The following is a 22564-nucleotide window of genomic DNA, read 5'->3' as shown; positions in this document are numbered from 1 at the left end:
TTATTTAGTAGACTAAAGAAAGATGCCAGGAGCTAGCGCATACTGCTCCAATCTGTGATTAGATTGGGAAAGGTGGAAAGTGAAGAGAAATTCGAAAGCCCATATTGCATACTTCGACCTTGGCTGGGGGACTTATGAAATCATGATCCAGCTAAGGGAAAGCCTGTAATATCACTGAACAGAACAGAGAGTTTAGTCAAGGAAGAAAATGCTCAGCCTCATGATCATTCTACCATGTGGTTTCATTTTGTTGTTGTGTTTTTTTTCACTTGCAACCAGTCTAGGGGGTCACCCAGAAAGAAAAAAGTCCTACCAAGAACCCTGGCTACTCAGCCAAAACCATCTCCAGGCTGTGGTAGTAACTGAAGTGAAGAGGACTTTTGTTTCTGGTGAACCTTGTATCTGTCTTACAAAGAGAAATGAAGGGGAAGGAAAAAAGGGGTTAGCCTGTCAGGAAAAAAAAAAAGGAAAAAGAAGAAAGGGAAGGAAGGAAGGAAGGGAGGAGGGAGGAGGGAGAAAGACAAGAAAAGAGAAAGGAAGGAAAGAAAGAGAAAAGAAAAAAGAAAGAAAAAAGAGAGAAAAAGAAAGGAAGGAAGGAGAAATTATTACTGACCTAATCAATGGCCAACAGAGTCCAAGCACCATGCTGATGAATCTAGACTTCTTTAATATTGGTCATTAATGGGAAAAAATCACTGGCCAGATGAGAAAAATTAGACTACAGAATGATCAATCCAAGTGCGATAATCAGCAAAGTTCCCCAAAGAAACACACGTAATTATAAAAAAAAAGGGAAGATCTTAAAAATACTACTACTTAGAATTTTGTATTAGTCACATTTGACAGAGCTTGCTTAGCTCACAATAATTTCCCCCTTAGTTCTTAAGTTTTCTAATAGTCTCATTTGTTTGTCCTACTGATTTGTTTTCATGTTAGACTTTTGATTATGAGTTTATCTTCTGGGAGGAATATTTCTTTTACCTCTGTTGCTTTGTGTTCTGAAATTTGGATGTATCTTTATGGAATTTTTGTGTTTTCTCTGTGACACTCCAGGATAGTAAGAGGAGGAGGGAGGAAGAGGAGGAAGGAGGAGGAGGAGGAGGGGAAGTAACAGCAAATAACATTTTTTGAGCTTTTACAATTTTCCCTCATTTTTCTATGTACTTACATAGATGAATTTAACCCCTACAATAACCTTATATATATATATTAATACTGTTGTTTTTCCACTTTTGGGGGGTAAAAAACCTGAGGGCGTGAGAGTTAAATGGATTGTGCAAGGTCACACAGCTAGTACATGGCAGAGCCAGAATTTGGACACAAGTTTGGCTCCAGAGTGTTTACACTAACTCCTGTAATACATCTCTGGACAGGTTATTATACTGGGAGAATAAATTCAGATCCTTCTCCTGTCTCTTGTACCTGATACATGCTCTACATACTTTGTGGTTTCATTTTCTATGGGCGATCTATCTATCTATCTATCTATCTATCTATCTATCTATCTATCTATCTACTATCTGTCTGTCTGTCTGTCTTCCAGAAATTGGGCAGAGAATACAGCTTTGCTCTCCCCTGAGGTTGTAGGTGAAATTTTCCTAGTCTGTTTTTAGCACCGGACAGTCCTATAAACCCTCTGGATTCCTGCAGGAATATGAACTCCAGCTTACCAACCTTTCAAGGACCAAGTTCAGGCCAGAGGGTCATTAAAACACCTGAGGCTTGGTTTTCAGTCCAGTATATCCTTGAACTGCTAGAGTGTCTGAAATGCCACTCACAACTTAAGGGAAACTTTAAATTCCTTTTCAGTTTTAACACCTGGAAACATGTCTTTCTGTCTTTTTTTGTTTCTTCCATTGTTGTTTACATTCTTCATCTTTTTTCTTCCTTTTTTGAATTTGACTATATATTGGAAATTCAATTTGGGGATATATTTTACGCACCACTTCCATGCCCTTCTAGCTGGAGGCTGGGCACTTTAGTATATTAGATCACCATTTGTGGGGAAATTGTCACATTACGTAAGGAAAACAGCCTCCCAAAATGAAAATAAGTAAGAGGAAACAGGTCAAGAAAAAGGAAAAGAAAGCATACACAAGAAACAATGGTAAGAAATGAAACTAATAAATATATTTAATCTAAATAATTATCATTGATATTGTAGCTGTGAATTTTAATACAATTATAAGAATGGCAGAATGAAAATGATTCCTAAAATAAAGTATAAAGGGTCTAAAACAATGATAACAAAAAAATTCATAAAAGCCTTAAACTGTATTCCAGGTGGTTTAAAAGTAACTTTGAGTTTTGTTATATTACTATTACAAAATGTTAAGTGTTTATGACCTCCCTTCCCACACCCCATGAGAACTTTAGAACACCTTTATTAACGGTGTTTGTGCCAATTTTCAATGTAAAAAAAGTGGCATTTCACTGTTGACTATTTTTAAAAACAGAAGTAATTGCCAAGGAGAGAAATTATATATATATATATACACACACACACACACACACACACATTTTATATATATATACACACACATTATATATATACACACATATATATACATTATATATATATACATTTTATATATATACACACATATACACATAATAGTATCATGGCTGTAGTTGTCACTGTTGTTTAAATTATCTGCTTTGCTCCAGAAAGTTTCTCAGCTTTATGATTATTAACATCTGCGGATTGGGAGCCATGTCAAATATTTGAGATTTCCCAATTCATGGACTTTGATTTCCTGTTTTGCCATTCACTGTGGCAGGTCAAGAAAAGTTTGCAACTCTTTACAGAGCAGAGAGAGACAGACTATGCTATATGAATTAAACATGTTTCAGTTTGTTCTAGTCTTCATGCACAAAAATTTATCTGAATCTTTTTATATGTTTTGTAGACCTGGCAAACCACTGGCTTATTTTGTTCATATGTATTATGAAATCCTGTATCCACTGTGAAGAGGGTGGGAGCAACAAATTTGTTAAAAATTCTTCATTTGTCTGTCCTAGGAGTTTCTCCAAGGCATACTATGGATTGCTTAGCTTTATTAGGAAAAAAAAATCAGCTCCAGAATATTCTGCTAACTTAGTCTGAATTAGTTAAATATACAACTAACTGGCAGTTGTGTTTATTCATCAGTAGTGAAAAGAAAATAGATACAGATTTCTTATACAAATTTAACTGCTTTGTTTGGTTAGTTATTGTTTTTACTCTTTCTTGTTCCTGCCTCCATCTTGGTCTCATCATTTCTGAAGAACTAGTTCCATTTTCCTTGTTTACCGTTTTCCCCCTTATCCCTGTAGTTGAAAGGCTAAGTGAACAAACATAGAGTTTATTTTATTCCCAACCAACCACGGAACAGTCATTTCCTTGCAGAATAATTGGCTTAGGGAGAAAGAGACACAGAAAACAAAACAAGTTCATCATGTACAGCTTGGTCTGGCTACACCCCTTTTCAGAAACCAGGCTGTGTAAGAGCTGCTGGAGTAGGCACCCATTTAAAGAAAAAATGAAGAAGCAGCAATAAAGAAGTTGTAATCGTTACCTAGACAAACAGAGAACTGGTTTTGACAGTGTTTCTAGAGTGCTTTTTATTATTTTCCTGACAGTAAGTAAAGCTCTATTTTGTTGTGCTGTGCCAAATATGTGGGTGGACACTGCTAAAATCAATCTATTTTTCAGATGTTTCCCAATTCTTATGTGTTTTATGTTAAAGACCTAAGACTAAATTTTTCTGCTTTTTCCCAACCACTTTTTATTGTGTAGATTGTAACAGTAAGACATAGAAAAATGGAAAAAATTTGCTTCTGTGCTAGCTGAGGGAGAATTATCTGAATATTTTGATGTAAAAATATGAAAGAATTTCATTTTGAGGTTACAGAAACGAAAACAAATTGTGTTTCTTGATTTGCAAATATTTGGGCAAAATTACTTTCCCGTGTGATTTATTTTTGCTTCTTTTAAAGCTAATTTTGTAGTTTCATTAGTTATTCAGGGACTTCTGAATTCAGAAAATTGAGAGAAATTGCTTTATTCTTCCTGTATCTCAGAATCAAGTTTCAAGTAGTTTGAGCCTGGATTATGATTTACAACCTATCTCTTTTCATAAAAGTTGATTCAATCTGAAGGTAAAATTACAAGAAAACACTTTATTGAGGTTGTATCTAGTGGATGTAATTTATTATTCAGACAAATTTAAGTAATCAGACTTTTGATGTTAATTTGATTAGCTCTGAGATTTCTGTTTAAATGTAAAGAACAAGAAATGGCTATTAACAGGATGAAATTAATTTAATCACTCTATTCATGTACTTAAAGTTCTCTCATACAAGGCCAAAAATGTGAAATTATCTTATAGGTTCTGAAGTTGAATTACAGCTTTTCCATTTCAGTACTCCAAGTTATTGCAAAATTGTGATAATAATCACTCTGCCTTCCCACCATCACCCACTCCCCTAAAAAGCTTAAGGTGAAATATTTGAGGTGAAATTTTACAGTCATAAATTATTGAAATAATATTTTAAATTCATGTTTACACTTTTTAAAGGTAGTAAATATTTTCCTCAACACTATGATCAAGGTTTTTCTTATTACACTTATTTTTTTCTAGGTTGTGTTCCACCATGATTACTTTCTCCTTCAGCGAATAGGCTAAATGAATATGAAACAGAAAAGCGTGTATCAGCAAACCAAAGCACTTCTGTGCAAGAATTTTCTTAAGAAATGGAGGATGAAAAGAGAGAGCTTATTGGTATGTTTAAAAATTTGTCTCTTTCCACAGTTAGCACTCTTACAGTGTTTCATTACCTACTGATTCTCTTTTGTTCTCTTTTAATTAGTAGATGGGATTTATTGATTTTACCAGTTCTCTCTAGTTGTATTTGTTGAATTGAGAGACTGAAGAATAACATAAAATTATGAAAGACTAAAAGAATTACTCATATAAAAAGAGATTAAGTGAACATTTAATTATATGGTAAATTACAGCAACTGCTAGAGCTACTACCAAATGTTATACACTTAGAGCCAAGAAGTACAAAAAAAATGTTGTCAGAAGAAATGGAGACATTTTAATTTTGTGGATTTATTTTCAAGGACATGAATTTTCTACACAAAAATTGTTTTTAAGAATTATGATCAACTAACACCACTGAAAGTCAGTTTGCATCAAGCAGGTGGGCTAATCATAGATGACTAGCCCAAATCTCAGTGGCTTAACACAGCAAATGTTTATTTTTTTATTTTTTATTTTTTTATTATTATTATACTTTAAGTTTTAGGGTACATGTGCACAATGTGCAGGTTAGTTACATACATATACATGTGCCATGCTGGTGTGCTGCACCCATTAACTTGTCATTTAGCATTAGGTATATCTCCTAATGCTATCCCTCCCCTCTCCCCCCATCCCACAACAGGCCCCAGAGTGTGATGTTCCCCTTCCTGTGTCCATGTGTTCTCACTGTTCAATTCCCATCTATGAGTGAGAACATGCGGTGTTTGGTTTTTTGTCCTTGCGATAGTTTACTGAGAATGATGATTTCCAATTTAATCCATGTGCCTACAAAGGACATGAACTCATCATTTTTTATGGCTGCATAGTATTCCATGGTATATATGTGTCACATTTTCTTAATCCAGTCTATCATTGTTGGACATTTGGGTTGGTTCCAAGTGTTTGCTATTGTGAATAGTGCCGCAGTAAACATACATGTGCATGTGTCTTTATAGCAGCATGATTTGTAGTCCTTTGGGTATATACCCAGTAATGAGATGGCTGGGTCAAATGGTATTTCTAGTTCTAGATCCCTGAGGAATCACCACACTGACTTCCACAATGGTTGAACTAGTTTACAGTCCCACCAACAGTGTAAAAGTGTTCCTATTTCTCCACATCCTCTCCAGCGCCTGTTGTTTCTTGACTTTTTAATGATTGCCATTCTAACTGGTGTGAGATGGTATCTCATTGTGGTTTTGATTTGCATTTCTCTGATGGCCAGTGATGATGAGCATTTTTTCATGTGTCTTTTGGCTGCATAAATGTCTTCTTTTGAGAAGTGTCTTTTCATATCCTTTGCCCACTTTTTGATGGGGCTGTTTGGTTTTTTCTTGTAAATTTGTTTGAGTTCATTGTAGATTCTGGATATTAGCCCTTTGTCAGATGAGTAGGTTGGGAAAATTTTCTCCCATTTTGTAGGTTGCCTGTTCACTCTGATGGTAGTTTCTTTTGCTGTGCAGAAGCTCTTTAGTTTAATTAGATCTCATTTGTCAATTTTGTCTTTTGTTGCCATTGCTTTTGGTGTTTTAGACATGAAGTCCTTGCCCCTGCTTATGTTCTGAATGGTAATGCCTAGGTTTTCTTCTAGGGTTTTTATGGTTTTAGGTCTAACGTTTAAGTCTTTAATCCATCTTGAATTAATTTGTGTATAAGGTGTAAGGAAGGGATCCAGTTTCAGCTTTCTACACATGGCTAGCCAGTTTTCCCAGCACCATTTATTAAATAGGGAATCCTTTCCCCATTGCTTGTTTTTCTCAGGTTTGTCAAAGATCAGATAGTTGTAGATATGCGGCATTATATCTGAGGGCTCTGTTCTGTTCCATTGATCTATATCTCTGTTTTGGTACCAATACCATGCTGTTTTGGTTACTGTGGCCTTGTAGTATAGTTTGAAGTCAGGTAGCGTGATGCCTCCAGCTTTGTTCTTTTGGCTTAGGTTTGACTTGGCGATGAGGGCTCTTTTTTGGTTCCATATGAACTTTAAAGTAGTTTTTTCCAATTCTGTGAAGAAAGTCATTGGTAGCTTGATGGGGATGGCATTGACTCTATAAATTACCTTGGGCAGTATGGCCATTTTCACGATATTGATTCTTCCTACCCATGAGCATGGAATGTTCTGAGCCAAATCATGAGTGAATTCCCATTCACAATTGCTTCAAAGAGAATAAAATACTTAGGAATCCAACTTACAAGGGACGTGAAGGACCTCTTCAAGGAGAACTACAAAGCACTGCTCAATGAAATAAAAGAGGATACAAGTAAATGCTTATTTTTAACTCCTCATGGTCTAATGAAAGTTGAGAGTGAAAGTAAAGTAGGTTGGGTGGGTGAAGAAATCTTCTCCACACAATCATTCAGGCACCTAGGCTTCATCCAGGACCTCTGCCACCATCTTGGACCTTGAAGACCTCTAGAGGATCCTCTGCATTCAGTCAAAAGATCAGGAAATAGTGGGACCAGGACAGTGAGAATATAGAAAGTTGTATATGTCCATGAACGAGGCCTGGAAGTGGTGCATATCACTTCTGCCCATATCCTGTGGTCCAGAAAATCATTCGGTTCCACTTAATTTCAGTAGGCTGAGAATGCAGTCTAGCATGGTGCCAAAGAGGTAATGATGATTGACATTGGTGAACAGCAATAGTAGTAGCCTCCACCAGCCAGTTCCTTTTCATTTTCTTTAGTTTACAATACAAGGATATGACAACTGGCAAAAATATTGCTATTTGCCACCATAAACTCTATCTAGGATACTCCATGTCTTATAAATTCTATAGTCAGCTGCCCATGCATATAGAGATTGTCATCCTGTTATTCACTCCATTAGTTTCTATGACGGCTTCTGCAGGAGTTCATGATTTAATGCAAAAGTTTTGTTCTAGTATTAGAGAATGATAAATGTGGCTACTGTCTCAGTATTTATCTTTCATTTGATTCTCCATGCTCTGAGGCTTGGAGAGCAGAGAGAACATAACTGTATAGCACAATTGGAATTTGTTTTCAACAGTATTTTGTATTAACTGAGATCTTTAAGTGAACGCAACCTTAATTCATTATTTTTCTTTTTATATGCATTACAGGAATGGGGCCTCTCAATACTTCTAGGACTGTGTATTGCTCTGTTTTCCAGTTCCATGAGAAATGTCCAGTTTCCTGGAATGGCTCCTCAGAATCTGGGAAGGGTAGATAAATTTAATAGCTCTTCTTTAATGGTTGTGTATACACCAATATCTAATTTAACCCAGCAGATAATGAATAAAACAGCACTTGCTCCTCTTTTGAAAGGTAGGTGTACTCATGGCAAAAAAAGAGTTACTGATAGATGTCTATATACTGTTGATAAGTTGTCTACACATTAATTTGAAGTTACAGTCATATATTATGCGAATAACTTAAGTACTAAAATAGCATACAAATCTGGTTAGATTATTGCTTTCTCTCACAACAACTAGCCTTTGAAATATTTTCAGCTTGTTGGGAGTCCAGTTTAGGGAGGTCCATATTTCTACTGGAATATAACTAAACCCGGATTTATACTTTTAGATTTGCAGGATAGTATCTAGAAGGAATATAGTAATTGAAAATTGTGTGTGTTTTTAACATGGCATACAATGATTAAGATTTGTATCTCAGGAAAAAAACATCTAAATAAATAAAATAGGTCATGGTTATTGAACAATAATTTCATAACTTTGAAAAGTAGAAATGAATAATCTGATGATTATTCTGTTCTGAATATAGTACAATCAGTAAACATCTTTAAAAGTCTTTATTCTAAATGAGATCATTATGATGTAACCAAAATAAGCAAAATGCATATTTCATTCATGGGCAAATTGGGTGCAATTTGGCTATTTACTCTTTAATCCTCCATTCCTGACAAGTGAAATTCCTGGCTATTGAAAATAGAGTCACTTTTTAAAAATCTTGTTTTCTGCAGAAGGCAAAGGTCATATAAATTGTCTTTGCCTCAGTAAATCTGAAATAAGGAATCCCTGACTGTATAGTAACTACAATAATTACTTCTGTTTTTGTACTCTCATTCTCTTATGCATACTTAATTTGGCACAATTTTTTCTTTATGTACCTAAAACTTGCCCTGATACTTGTCATTATGAAAATAAAACATGTAATTCTTATGCATGTCTTCTGACTGTAGAATCTAAACCATTAAATTTCCCCCCTTGCATTTGGGTTAAAATTGATTTAAGTGGAAAATGATTTTAATTTAAGTCTAATGAAATTATATGGGGAAACAGTTGAATATCACATTATGTTGTGGCAAAACTCTGTTACAATTTTCTATGTCTATTTTTACCATGTAATTCACAGGAACAAGTGTCATTGGGGCACCAAATAAAACACACATGGACGAAATACTTCTGGAAAATTTACCATATGCTATGGGAATCATCTTTAATGAAACTTTCTCTTATAAGTTAATATTTTTCCAGGGATATAACAGTCCACTTTGGAAAGAAGATTTCTCAGGTGACTTTCCATATCAAATATCATTATGGAATTTTTCATGTTTTCAACATAAAGAACAGAGGAGGTTGGGCAACAGAGATGCTTTCAATGACACATGAGAAAACAGGGAAAGCCCATTTCATTGCTGAACTTATTTCAAGGTCAATCGTATGTTCCTACTACAGGATGACTGCAAAAATTGTAGAGTCATCCAACATATATGTGTTGAGCGTGCAGATGCATGTGTCAAAGGACACATGAGTAACCAAGACTGACAGGCCCCAGCCTCAGGTGAGATTCCAGGTTAGCAGCAAAGACAGACATTGAACAATTAATGACAAGTACAAGAAAAAGTGTTTCATGGGCACTTAGACCAGGGGTTCCTAATAGTGGGATTAGAGAAGTCCTACCTGGGGAAATGATGTTTAAAGGGAGACCAGAATGAATAGCAGGTGTGAGGTGCTAGAAGCATTGTGTTTCAGATAGAAGAAAGGTAATTGTGAAGGCCCTGAGGTGAGAAAGGACATCTGTTCCTAGATCTGGAAGAAGAGCAGTATAGCTGAACAAGGAACATGAAAAGGAATGTAATGGGAGAGTGAAGCTGAAGTCACTCAAGTGCTACCTCCTGTGGCATCTTGTAAACCTAGGCAAGGAATAGCCACTGAGTCACTTTAATCAGGGCAAAAGTGTAATTCGGTTTCGAAAATTAGGGGAACACTCCAGATATAGCCCGGGGAATAGATTGCCAAGAGGCTACGGAGAATGTCAAGAAACAAGGAGTCCATTATGGCTGGAGCAGAGTGTTTGCTTTCATCTCCTTTTTATTTTCTAAGACTTTCTAAGCATGCTGTGGTCTGCAAGAATAAAATTGCTTTATTAAAAACTTTCATTTATTTGCTTCCTTTTTCTATGTAGTTAAAAGTCTACTGGTGGGCCAGCCATGGTGGCTCACACCTGTAATCCCAGCACTTTGAGAGGCCGAGGTGCACGGATCACCTGAGGTCAGGAGTTCAAGACCAGCCTGGCCAACATGGTGAAAGCCTGTCTCTACTAAAAATACAAAAATTAGCTAGACAACGTGGCCTGTGCCTATAATCCCAGCTTTGGGAGGCTGAGGTAGGAGAATCACTTGAACCCAGGAGGCGGAGGTTGCAGTGAGCTGAGATCGCACCACTGCACTCCAGCCTGGGCAACAGAGTGAGACTTCATCTCCAAAAAAAAAAAAAAAAAAAAAAGACAACCACAACAAAAACGAAACACCACCAAAAATGTTTACTGGTAGAGTCTCCTCTAGATTGTTTTCTTTTCAATATTTGTTTCATATTCTCCAACTGCCCTCGTCCCATAATGTTGGCTGTGCTTTTCTTTGTGCTTACAGCTCATTGCTGGGATGGATATGGTGAGTTTTCATGTACATTGACCAAATACTGGAATAGAGGATTTGTGGCTTTACAAACAGCTATTAATACTGCCATTATAGAAGTAAGTGCTTGATTGAAAAGTTCTACTAATTAATGTCAGCTACTTCCAGAGACCTCAAGATTTTGATGAAAGATAATTGTCTTAGTCCGTTTGTACTGCTACAACAAAATACTTGAGATTGGGTAATTTGTAAAGGACAGAAATTTATTTCTGGAGGCTGAGAAGTGCAAGATCAAAGTGTTGGCAGGCTCAAAGACTGGTAAAGGTCCATTCCTCATAGATAGCACCGTCTAAGTGTCCTCACGTGATGAAAGAATGGAGAGCAAAAACTGCCTCAGCTAGTTCCCTCTAGCCTTTTACAAGGCACTAATCCATTCATGAGGGCTCCACCCTCATGACCCAACCACTACCCCAAAGGCCCTCCCTCCTAATACCATCACAATGGGAATTAAATTGCAACAAGAATTTAGGAGGGGCCACTTTCAAACCGTAGCAATGATATATAATCAGATTTTCCTGTGGTTATATAATGAAGCAGATATTCAGACCAAGGAACACATTGCATATCTATTTTAAAACTTTAAAACCAATTTTATTGGTTTTAAAACTAATTTTGAAGTGGTTGTAAAGTCACAGGAGGCTGCAAATGTAATGTACAGAGAAGTCCATGTACCCTTCATCCAGTTGCCTTTACTGGGAACATCTTGCCTAACTACAGTACAGTAAGAAAAATTGGAGAACCGACATTAGTAAAATACACAGAGCTTACTCATAGTTCACCAGTTTCTATCTTTTAAATAATAATTATGTTTGTTTAAACTCTACTTTAGATCACAACCAATCACCCTGTGATGGAGGAGTTGATGTCAGTTACTGCTATAACTATGAAGACATTACCTTTCATAACTAAAAATCTTCTTCACAATGAGATGTTTATTTTATTCTTCTTGCTTCATTTCTCCCCACTTGTATATTTTATATCGCTCAATGTAACAAAAGAGAGAAAAAAGTCTAAGAATTTGATGAAAATGATGGGTCTCCAAGATTCAGCATTCTGGTGAGTGACTAATTCAAGTAGTGCAAATTAATAAACAGGAAAATTAAGAAGCAGTGAAAAAGTGTTATTGTTTCAGAGCATCATGGTTTAAACTTGATGCATTGGCTACTTTTTCTTTTGTTCTGAGGTTTTTACTTAGTCTGTTAAATTTTGCCATGCAAAATAGTGCTTATAATGTGCTGAGCACTTTTTCTGTGCCGTGAATGTCTTAAGCCAACCCTGATACAGGGGGACTGTCATTCATTTTATAAGCAAGGAAAATGAAGTTCAAAGAGAATAAGAGAATTGCCCAATGTGAGATGGAGGGTGAGTGCCGGAGCTGAGACTCTAACCCAGGTGCCCTGACTGCAGCTTGTTTTCTCGCCTGGTCTTCTTACAGTTAACAGTTGATTTCTCCAGACTTTCTCATGTTGAAGAGAGTATAATCCTGTAAAAGTTGACTTGTGTTCAGGGGTTTGGCCACAAGGCATAGATTTTTTGGAGCAAGTAAATACTATATGTTGGAATAAAATGAGAGAGCCCACATAATATACCTAGGACATACAACACAAAGGCTGGCATGTAAGAAGACCTTAGCAAGGGCATTTGCTATATATATTGATATTTATATCTTGCCCCCCACTCCACATTCAAAGTGATTTTGAAATAATGAGTGCGTGTACACATACATATGTGCTATGTATACATATTTATATACATTACATATGTATGCATACATGAGCATGTGTACATATACATACACATATATATGTACACACACACTCATGTATGTATATATGTATGTAGGTAGATAGATATGTATTTGTGTCATAATAAAGACAAATAATTAGGAGTAGAAATAAAGACCTAGCAAATAGGCCAGGCACACTGGCTCACACCTGTAATCTTAGCACTTTGGAAGGCCCAGGCGGGTGGATCACCTGAGGTCGGGAGTTCGAGACCAGCATGACCAACATGGTGAAACCCCATCTCTACTAAAAATACAAAAATTAGCCAGGTGTGGTGGCGCGTGCCTGTAATCCCAGCTACCTGGGAGCTGAAGCAGGAGAATTGCTGGAACCCGGGAGGCAGAGGCTGCAGCGAACTGAGATCGTGCTACTGCACTCCAGCCTGGGCGACAGAGTGAGACTCCATAAAAACAAACAAACATACAAACAAAACCAACCAAACAAAAACAAAAACAAAACACCTAGCAAATAATCAGTAAGTAAGATTAGCAGATAGGAATGCAAATCATACAAGCTCCAAGCTTCCAAAAGGCTTTTGCAATACTATCAATGACAAAATCCATACTGTCTGTCTAGAATAAGTAAAAAAGGAAAAATAATACCCCGAAAGAAATATAACATTTGTTATATTAAATCCTGGGAGATGTTTTTCTATCTATGCCCCATATCAAGCACATACTCTTTATGGTTTTGGAACTACCTGGAATGGATGAGAAATTATGTATTGAACAATTCCTTGCGAGCCACGTGTTACCTGAAATAAAACTATGGTACAGTAAATTTTTAATTTTCTATAAAATATATTTTATTAATGGAGAGAATCTTAATTCTAATATACATAAATTGTAAGATAGAAAAAGAGGAACCTGTGTCTTCAAATAAAAAAGAGAGAAGATTTTGCAATGGAACTTTGGGAAATACAAAAGAATGGACTTAGAGCCTCCCATGGAGTCTGTTAGGAGGGAACCCCTGTAAAAGGGGCCTTCTTTCTGTCCAGGGCATGTCCTATGGGACAGTGTCCCTGCAGTCACCTGAGACCAGGGAGGCATGAGTCAACTCTATATTAAAGTCAGAAAGGTATGGAACATTTGGGTGTGAATTCATTCTCAGGATAAGTGATTCTTAGTATGTATGTGACCTAAAAACTTAGCAAAATAAATTCATATATACGTCCTTAAAACTAAGAAGAAAAAAGATTCTGAAATGTTTCTACTAAGTGCAGGCTATCTAGTGGAAATAAACTTTATGACAATTTTTTTACCAATGTAATAAATGTGAAATTTAATCAGTATTTATTCTTTAAGTATAGTGTCTGAATTGCTTTGTTTTTAGCAAGATAGTTTTTATACACTTATTAACATCTGACTTTCCACTCCACCCCTGCAAGTGGTTCCTTTTTCTAAGTAGTGGCAATTTCTAGGTAATTTCTTTCATTTGTAATTTTCATATCCTGTGTTTTTTCAATTCCTACCTAAAGTAGTTCCCTTCTGAATTCAGGAAGTAGGTTCTACAGAATGTGATATGTTTTTTAAAAGTGCTGATGTTTCTAACACAGGCTTAATTATTGTAATGGCATGAAATTTAAAAAGAAGTCAAATAACCAGTAAATCTGGTGTGAACATGTTCTACCGGGACATATTGATGCAAAGTCCTGGTTTTAATACTTGTGCTATATGCTTCAGCTATTGAATTCTCATTTAATTAGTCAGTGTTAAGTAGATGAAAGATCTCTGGACAGAGATAAGGCCTGCAACTTCATGAACTTTGTTACCGATTTATTTTGTGACCGTGGATAAACCCCTTAACAAATAATAGGGATTGCAGTTTCCTTATTTGTAAAATGAGACACTTGGGCTAAAACACTCTATACTCTTGTTAGATCTACGATTGAATACTCTTTCTTAATAACCACTTCATAAAAATATCAACACTAGCACCTCTAAAGCAAAATCGTGCAAATATTTAAGGGTGCAGCATACTTTATACAAATGTAAGTGAAGAAATCATGAATAGGATTAGAGAGAATAGAATGGGCTTAGTAGAGTTGTGAAATTTCGATTTTCTACTACGAAAGAGACTGGAGGTGCTGCCTGCTGAGATCCCCATGGATAGTCAAATTATCAACTGCCCCAGTGTTTATAGAGTTACTTGATTGATCAGAGGCTTTTAAGTTGCTTCCAATTCTACAATTAGGACGGTATGGCAATATCTAACAAAGCTGAAGTTACAAAATGCTTAGAAACACTCTTGTACATTTTTCTCAAAAAAGACAAGTATGAGAATGTTCTTGGCATTGTAATAGAAAAAAATGGAAAACAACCTAAATTTCCATGGGCAGCAGAATTTTGGGTCATATTCTCATAATGAAATATTATACAGCAGTGTATAATATTGTTGATTGATAAAGACATCTTGCAGAATAATACATACATATGATATTGTTGATACTGTTTAATACAATAGTCATACTATTTACACAATGCATGCACACGGAGCTGTTGCCTAACACGTAGGTACCAACAAGGCACAATGGCCCAGCTGTGCTTACAGTCACTTAATTAATTTTGGCATCCTTTTTATTTTTTTTGAGATGGAGTCTCGCTCTGTCACCCGGACTGGAGTGCAGTGGCATGATCACAGCTCACTGAAACCTCTGCCTTCTAGGTTCAAGCGATTTTTCTGCCTCAGCCTCCCGAGTAGCTGGGACTACAGGCATGCACCACCATGCCTGGCTAATTTTTTTGCATTTTTAGTAGAGACGGGTTTCACCATGTTGGTCGGGCTGGTCTGGAACTCTTGACCTCAAATGATCTGCCCACCTCAGCCTCCCAAAGTGCTGAAATTATAGGCATGAGCCACCGTGCCTGGCCTTGGCATCCTTTTTATTGGTTGGTGCCTGTACCAGTGTTCAGCATCTATCATCTCTGTGTGCATATATGGTAAAGGTAACGAAGATGAATGGCAATTATAAAGAAGGAGAATTGCGATTGAAAAAGGATATGCAATGAGCTTCTGCTGTAGGATTAACAGTATAGTTATTAATCTAGAAGGTACAAGGGTAGTCATTACATTGTTCTTTAGATGCTTTTGTATATATTAAATATTTTGTAAATAAGTTAACATAATTTATATAACTTTTTGTCTTTATTTAGGCTCTCCTGGGGTCTAATCTATGCTGGCTTCATCTTTATTATTTCCATATTCGTTACAATTATCATAACATTCACTCAAATTATAGTCATGACTGGCTTCATGGTCATATTTATACTCTTTTTTTTATATGGCTTATCTTTGGTAAGTTGATACATTTATTACCACTTTCTCTGCTTTAGATCTTAGCTATATGTAGCTAATATTAATGCCCTAGTAGGTTACTGCAATCACTACTTTCATGTCCATTGTGTGTGTGCATGTGTGTGTCCTTGTGTGTACTTGAAGTAGTTTCTATGGAGTGAAAAAGTTATGTAATCCAAATAAAATTTGACTTGCCTTTTGCATAAAGGTCTGAACTAATGAAATGATGTATCAAAAAGAAAAAACAATGCTGACTCTAAAATATCAAAGTCTTTTCTGTATAATTATTGAGGTTATTTTTGAGGGGTGGACCCAATTTTTTTTCCCTTAAGGGTGCTCATCACATGGTAGCTGATCACAATATCTCTTCTCCCTCTAATATTCTGTCTCATACTTACTTCTCATTTCACTCCGCTCTGCCTTCTCTGAACAAGAACCTCTAATTTCCACCTTCCAGGTTGTTTTCTGCAGAAAGTACGTAGATGCTCCTTCTTACATTAATTTAGCTTCATTACATTAATTTAGACCCAAGTCTGCATTTCTACCCTATCCTCAGCTCTCATTCCAGCTTTTCCCCCACCCTTTCCTAGCAACAAAAGCCTGGCATTTGAGTAGGACAAACAAGGATCCTTTTTCAAGAGAAGTTGAGGAAAGATCAGACTCATTATACCTTAATATTTTCACCACTTTCTCACTGATAAATATTTATGTTATGATATAAAAATCCTTATTTGATTGGGCTGCCAATGATTCTCAGTGAGCTAAATATTTTTTATAACAGCTGAATGTCTTCTCTCTCTTGCAGGTAGCTTTGGTGTTCCTGATGAGTGTGTTGTTAAAGAAAGCTGTCCTCACCAATTTGGTTGTGTTTCTCCTTACCCTCTTTTGGGGATGTCTGGGATTCACTGTATTTTATGAACAACTTCCTTCATCTCTGGAGTGGATTTTGAATATTTGTAGCCCTTTTGCCTTTACTACTGGAATGATTCAGGTAAGAGCCTAGCTAATTGGTTTATTACTGAAATTTCAAAAGAAGTAGATACTTCATACCCTGTAGGATCAGCACTACTCAAACTAAGAGCTTTTATTCTAAACAATTTTTCTAAAGTTAAGCTTTAAAATGTTATTATTACATTGTAAAAAAAAAGTCACCTCACAAAGAAACTTAAATTTAAAAAAATCCTTCAGATTTTACCGCTCAGATATATTTTCATTTTTAAGTATTTTCTTCTAGGTTTTTTTTCCTATATACAAATATTTACTTTTATTACTATTCATTTAACAAAATGAAAATATCTGCTAGTTTATTAAAATTGTTATATATGAACCCACTTTTATTGTATAAACTATGAATATGAAAAACTTTCCAAACACAAGTATAGTTTAACAGATAATTATAAAGTAAATTAAAGTATCCATGAACTAGATCAAGGAATAGGATGTTGCCACCAGTCACAAACCCCTCAGAACACTCCTTCTTCGTAAAGGTAAAAATTTTATGATATTCACTTATTTGCTTTTCATTACCACCTAAGTACGTGTTCCTAAAGAAAATTTTTGGTTTTGCATGTTTTAAACTTCATAGGAGTGATGTTGCACAAAGTGTATTTTTGAAAATCTCTTTTTTCATTCAACATGACATTTTTAGGTGGCAGCATAGTTTCTGTGTAGCTATAGTGTAGAGTTATGTAGCATCCTATTGTGTTAACATACTATCAATTTTCTTATCAATAGATTATGGTGATTTTTAGTTTTTGAGCATTTTTAATAAAGCTGCTACAAACATTCTAGTACACATTTCCTACTGAATATGGACATTTCATTCTGTTCATTACGTTAGTATAACAAACAGAATAGTGGGGCTGAGAGTATACAAATATTAATCTTAGTAGCTACCACCAAATATTTTCCCAAAGTGGTTGCATCAATTTAGTTTTACATCAACAGTGTTTCAGAATTCCAGTTTTTCTAACACTTCACCAGGATTTAGTATTGTCAATCTTTCAAATTTTAGTTATTCTGATGGTTATGCAATGATATATCATTGTAGTGTTAATTTGCATTTCCCCGATTATTGATGACGTTTAATGCCTTTGTATATGCTTAGTGGATTACGAATTTTCTTTTTTATAAATTACCTATCCAGTTCTTTGGCCCATTTTTCCTCTGAGTTTTCTATCTTCTCCCAATTGCTTTATGATAATTCCTTATACATGTTGAACATCCGACATTTTTCCATTATTTGTTGCTAGCTTTTTTCCTCTCTTAATGGTAACTGTGATGAACAGAGATACATAATTTTGATAAGGTCCAATTTTTCAAGTTTCTCTTTTATGTAGAATGCTTTTTGTAAAAATCAATGTAAGGAATCATTGCCTATACCAAGTTTACAAAGATATTTTCTGGCTGTTTTTCTAGAATATTGACTGGTTCAGCTTTTACATTAAGATAAAAATCCATTTCATTGTAACTTTTGTGTGTGTATAGGTAGAGGCAATATTAATTTTGCTACACAAATATCCAATTTCTCCAGCTCAATTTATCAACTAGACTATCCTTTCCTTGAATGAATTGCAATCTTTCTTTTATCATAACTCAGCCAATCATGTATTGGCCAAAATGCCTATCCTTGCACTGTGGCCTCATTGTCTTAATTGTTTTGCTTTATCATATGTCTTGATATCTGGCAGTAACCATTTTACCTCTTTAATCTCTTTTTCAATAGAGTCTTGTCTATTCTAATTTTTTTGCAATTATGTAAATTTTAGAATTAGCTTATCAAGTTACATAATCACACACTTATGTGCCTGTGCAAAGCCATTAAGAGTGTGATGCAGTTGAATTATTCAATCAGTTCGAAGAAAATAGTCATCTTTTTTTCAGCCATGAACATAATATATCTTTGCATTCATTTCAGTGATCTTTGATTTTCTTTAATAATTATCTTTTTTTTATTTTATTTTATTTTGAGACAGGGTCTTGCCCTGTCACACAGGCTGGAGTATACAAACACAGCTCACTGCAGCCTCAACCTCCTGGGCTTAAGTGATCTTCCCGCCTCAGCCTCGCAAGTAACTAGGACTATAGACATACACCACCACACCTGGCTAATTTTTAATTTTTGTAGAGAGTTGGTCTCACCATGTCGCTCAAGCTAATCTCAACCTCCTGGGCTCAAAAAAGCGATCCTCCCAACTCAGCCTATCAAAGTGCTGGGATTACAGGTGTGATCCATGCACTTGGCCTGTTTTAGTTTTCACTGTAGAGGTCTTACACATTTTTATTTGATTCATTCTGATGCTTTTGATATTTTTCATGCTGTTATAAATAGCATCTATGTTTAAATTCTTATTTTTAAACATTTGTTGTTAATGTAGAGAGATACAACTGATTTCTGTACATTGGCGTTCTATCCAGCATTCTTGCTATATTCTCTTATTAAGCCCAATATGTTTCTGGGTTTTATACATATATAATCATGTTGTCTTCAAATAATGATGGCTTATATTTTTCCCATCGCAATCCTTATGCTTTTTATTTCTTTTTCCTACTTTCCTGCACAGGTCCGGACCTCTAGTACAATAATGAATAGAAATGCAGGCAAAATAAAAGCTTTCTACATTGTGCCATTAAGTATGATGCTTATTGTTGGTCTCAGTGCATGTAATTCACCAGATTAAGGAAGATTCATCTTAGTTTGTGAAGATATTTTCTTTACTATGAATAGATATTACATTTTACCAAATGGTTTTTCTGTGTCTATTATATTGATCACATTATTTTCCTATTTAATGTTTGATGTTGAATTACATTGATTGATTTTCAAATGTTGACTCAATTTTGGATTCCTAGAATAAATTCAACTTTATCATGAAAATGTTAACATTTTAACATAGACTGAGAAGCTGTAGAGTGTGCAGGGTAAGGAACTGGCCCTAAGAGTAAGACTTTCTCTGTTCTAATTTCACTTTGCCACTTTTGGCTACTCAACTTCGCTGTGCCTTAGTTTTATCATATGTAAAGTGCAGATTAAAATCTTATTATTTTTATAAGTCTTATTGCTTATCTGATAGGGTTTTAAGGAAGATTAAATGGGATAATATACAAAACACTTAGAACAGTGCCTAGAACATAGTCGCTGTTATTATATGGCAAAATTCTAAATACAAACTTTTATTTGAAATAATAACTAGAAAAGGAGGTAAGTTCTCTTTTTATCTAATTAAAGGCGTCCAAGAATTTCTTATATTCTTTCCAAAATTTATATCTCCTTTGTTGCCCAGAATAGATATTTGTAATACTGCAATGATTTTCTGAAAACAAACAAATGAATTATAATTTAAATTCTTATACTTAGAACATTGTATTTATTAAATAAATATTTCTTTCTAATTATTTTTCATTGTAAAATGGAAATATTTTGACCAATACCTTTATTTACTTATTTATATATTTGACTAGTAACTACTAAGTGCCTCTTGAAAAAGCTAGTTAATAAATTAATACTTTTTCCTGCTATGCCAAGCTATTTATTTATGTATTTTAAACATTTATTTTTATTTTTTGAATCTTAGATTATCAAACTGGATTATAACTTGAATGGTGTAATTTTTCCTGACCCTTCAGGAGACTCATATACAATGATAGCAACTTTTTCTATGTTGCTTTTGGATGGTCTCATCTACTTGCTATTGGCATTATACTTTGACAAAATTTTACCCTGTAAGTAATAGTGAGTTTTTCTCTGACCTCTACAGTTATTAATTACATTGAATATATTTTTTAAGATTATATAGACTTTTAAAATGAATATTAAATATTTCCCATTTCAAACTAATAAGTTCATTATTTCTACTTCATAGTTCTAATGGTCTAATGAAATTTTTATGTAAGAACAATTCTTCTTATGACTTTACTATAGCAATATATTATAATTATATGACAACAATAATTATAATACATCTTGTAATTGTGTGGTAATTAAATAATGTTAGGTTTTCATGGATCCCTGAAAGTGTTTTGAAAGGGTCGTATTAGGATTTATGTCAAAACAAGATAAAAGAAATTAGTTCTTATGGTGGTTTGGCTGGCAGGAGGCCATTATACTGTGGAAGAGCTTTCTCATGAATATTTGTTCAGCATCATTCTCAAAATGTTTTATATATTGTTCATATTTACAGAAGTATATTGATTGCCCAGTTAAATTATCTTGCAAACAACCAAAAATGTCACGTAAGCCCAGAATTTTTTCACACATTCTAGAATCAGAAAGCTTTTTTTCTGGCACAATCTTCTTGTTTATCCTCTTATTTTATATGTTCCTTCCATTATTTAAGGTTGTCTTATAGGTTTTCTATGTATTTACTTGTATATATTCCTGTCTTTCTGTGACTTCTGGTTGATATGTGAAGGCCCTTAATAATAAATTCAACTTTGTTTTTTAAACTGGAAAAATATATTTAAAATATCACTATAAATTTATTCTAAACAAATACAGTTTCTCCATGTATTCATGCCTAAGCAGGAATATATAGATTTCAATATTATGTTCAATTATGTTGCTGTGGTCAAATTATTTAAGTTCACAAACATGTCTACAATTATTTTTATGCACTGTATTAAGGCTTTGTGTCTTCCCAAATATTTGGTTTCATTCATTCTCCTAAATACCTTTTAGATCACATTTTTAAAAAATTTAATAAATATGTTTATTGGGTGATACAAATCTGTTTTTCATGAGCCTATTATTAAGGATAATGCAACCCATTGTTAAGACTGGAAAAAAAGGAGATATAATGATTTCCTTGTTGGGTGTCCTTTTCTACAGATGTAGACAACAGAGGCTCTAAAATCTGTACTAATGTCTTGATCAGGGAAAAGCTGGAGTCCAACTCAGCTGGTCATACACCTAATATTTTATTCGAACCTCACTTTCCTATTGACTTTCTTTTTTTTGATCACATTCTATTTATACTTTGTTGAAAGCTGTATTATATTGTTTAATTTTGCAATATGTTATTTCCTTTGAATTCTCATTGTTTACTTCATCATCAAGTTTTCTTCTTAATAATAAATAGAGTTTTAGAAGAAAAAATGTCTCTATGATGCTTAAAACTTCAAGGCATTCTGCATTGTTGTTAGCAAGGCTTCTTTGTGCATTGTTTTACTATTACTGATCATATTTTGTTGCCTCTTGGTTAATTAGATGGAGATGAGCGCCATTATTCTCCTTTATTTTTCTTGAATTCATCATCTTGTTTCCAACACCAAAGGACTAATGCTAAGGTTATTGAGAAAGAAATCGATGCTGAGCATCCCTCTGATGATTATTTTGAACCAGTAGCTCCTGAATTCCAAGGAAAAGAAGCCATCAGGTAATCACACTTATAAGTAATACTAATGCATGAGCACAAGGCTAAAGAATTATTATTATTTTTAATTTTATTATTATTATACTTTAAGTTTTAGGGTGCATGTGCACAACGTGCAGGTTTGTTACATATGTATACATGTGCCATGTTGGTGTGCTGCACCCATTAACTCGTCATTTAGCATTAGGTATATCTCCTAATGCTATCCCTCCCCCCTCCCCCTCCCCCAGAACAGTCCCCGGTGTGTGATGTTCCCCTTCCTGTGTCCATGTGTTCTCATTGTTCAATTCCCACCTATGAGTGAGAACATAAGGCTAAAGAATTATTAACCAAGAGCATCAGGGTGAGCTTGAGGCAAAATACTGAAGGAGAAGATATTTGTTTTTGTCAATGTCACTTTGAACTGCTCCATTTCCATCACCACCAATTTCT

The 22564-nt window shown here is 34.8% G+C and overlaps 1 protein-coding gene across 5 annotated transcripts in view; it reads left to right on the top strand.

The window, feature by feature from the left end:
* ABCA6 (ATP binding cassette subfamily A member 6) overlaps nucleotides 1-22564 on the top strand; it is an 89837-nt gene that overhangs the window by 6154 nt on the left and 61119 nt on the right. For 3 of the 5 annotated variants that reach the window (XM_063599362.1, XM_063599361.1, XM_055101723.2), the window contains exons 3-11: nucleotides 4623-4763; nucleotides 7871-8075; nucleotides 9123-9281; nucleotides 10639-10742; nucleotides 11513-11739; nucleotides 15620-15761; nucleotides 16567-16752; nucleotides 20336-20483; nucleotides 21967-22135. In XM_063599362.1, the coding sequence (XP_063455432.1) occupies nucleotides 4668-4763; nucleotides 7871-8075; nucleotides 9123-9281; nucleotides 10639-10742; nucleotides 11513-11739; nucleotides 15620-15761; nucleotides 16567-16752; nucleotides 20336-20483; nucleotides 21967-22135 (1436 nt within the window). In that variant the 5' untranslated portion in view covers nucleotides 4623-4667. Of the gene's footprint in view, nucleotides 1-4622; nucleotides 4764-7870; nucleotides 8076-9122; nucleotides 9282-10175; nucleotides 10743-11512; nucleotides 11740-15619; nucleotides 15762-16566; nucleotides 16753-20335; nucleotides 20484-21966; nucleotides 22136-22564 lie in introns of those variants that run through there. The other 2 variants (XM_063599364.1, XM_063599363.1) reach the window with 2 other exon arrangements.

This window comes from Pan paniscus, chromosome 19 (assembly GCF_029289425.2).
Source record: "Pan paniscus chromosome 19, NHGRI_mPanPan1-v2.0_pri, whole genome shotgun sequence".
NCBI classification, from domain to species: domain Eukaryota; kingdom Metazoa; phylum Chordata; class Mammalia; order Primates; family Hominidae; genus Pan; species Pan paniscus.
This window is presented reverse-complemented; position numbering and strand designations above follow the sequence as displayed.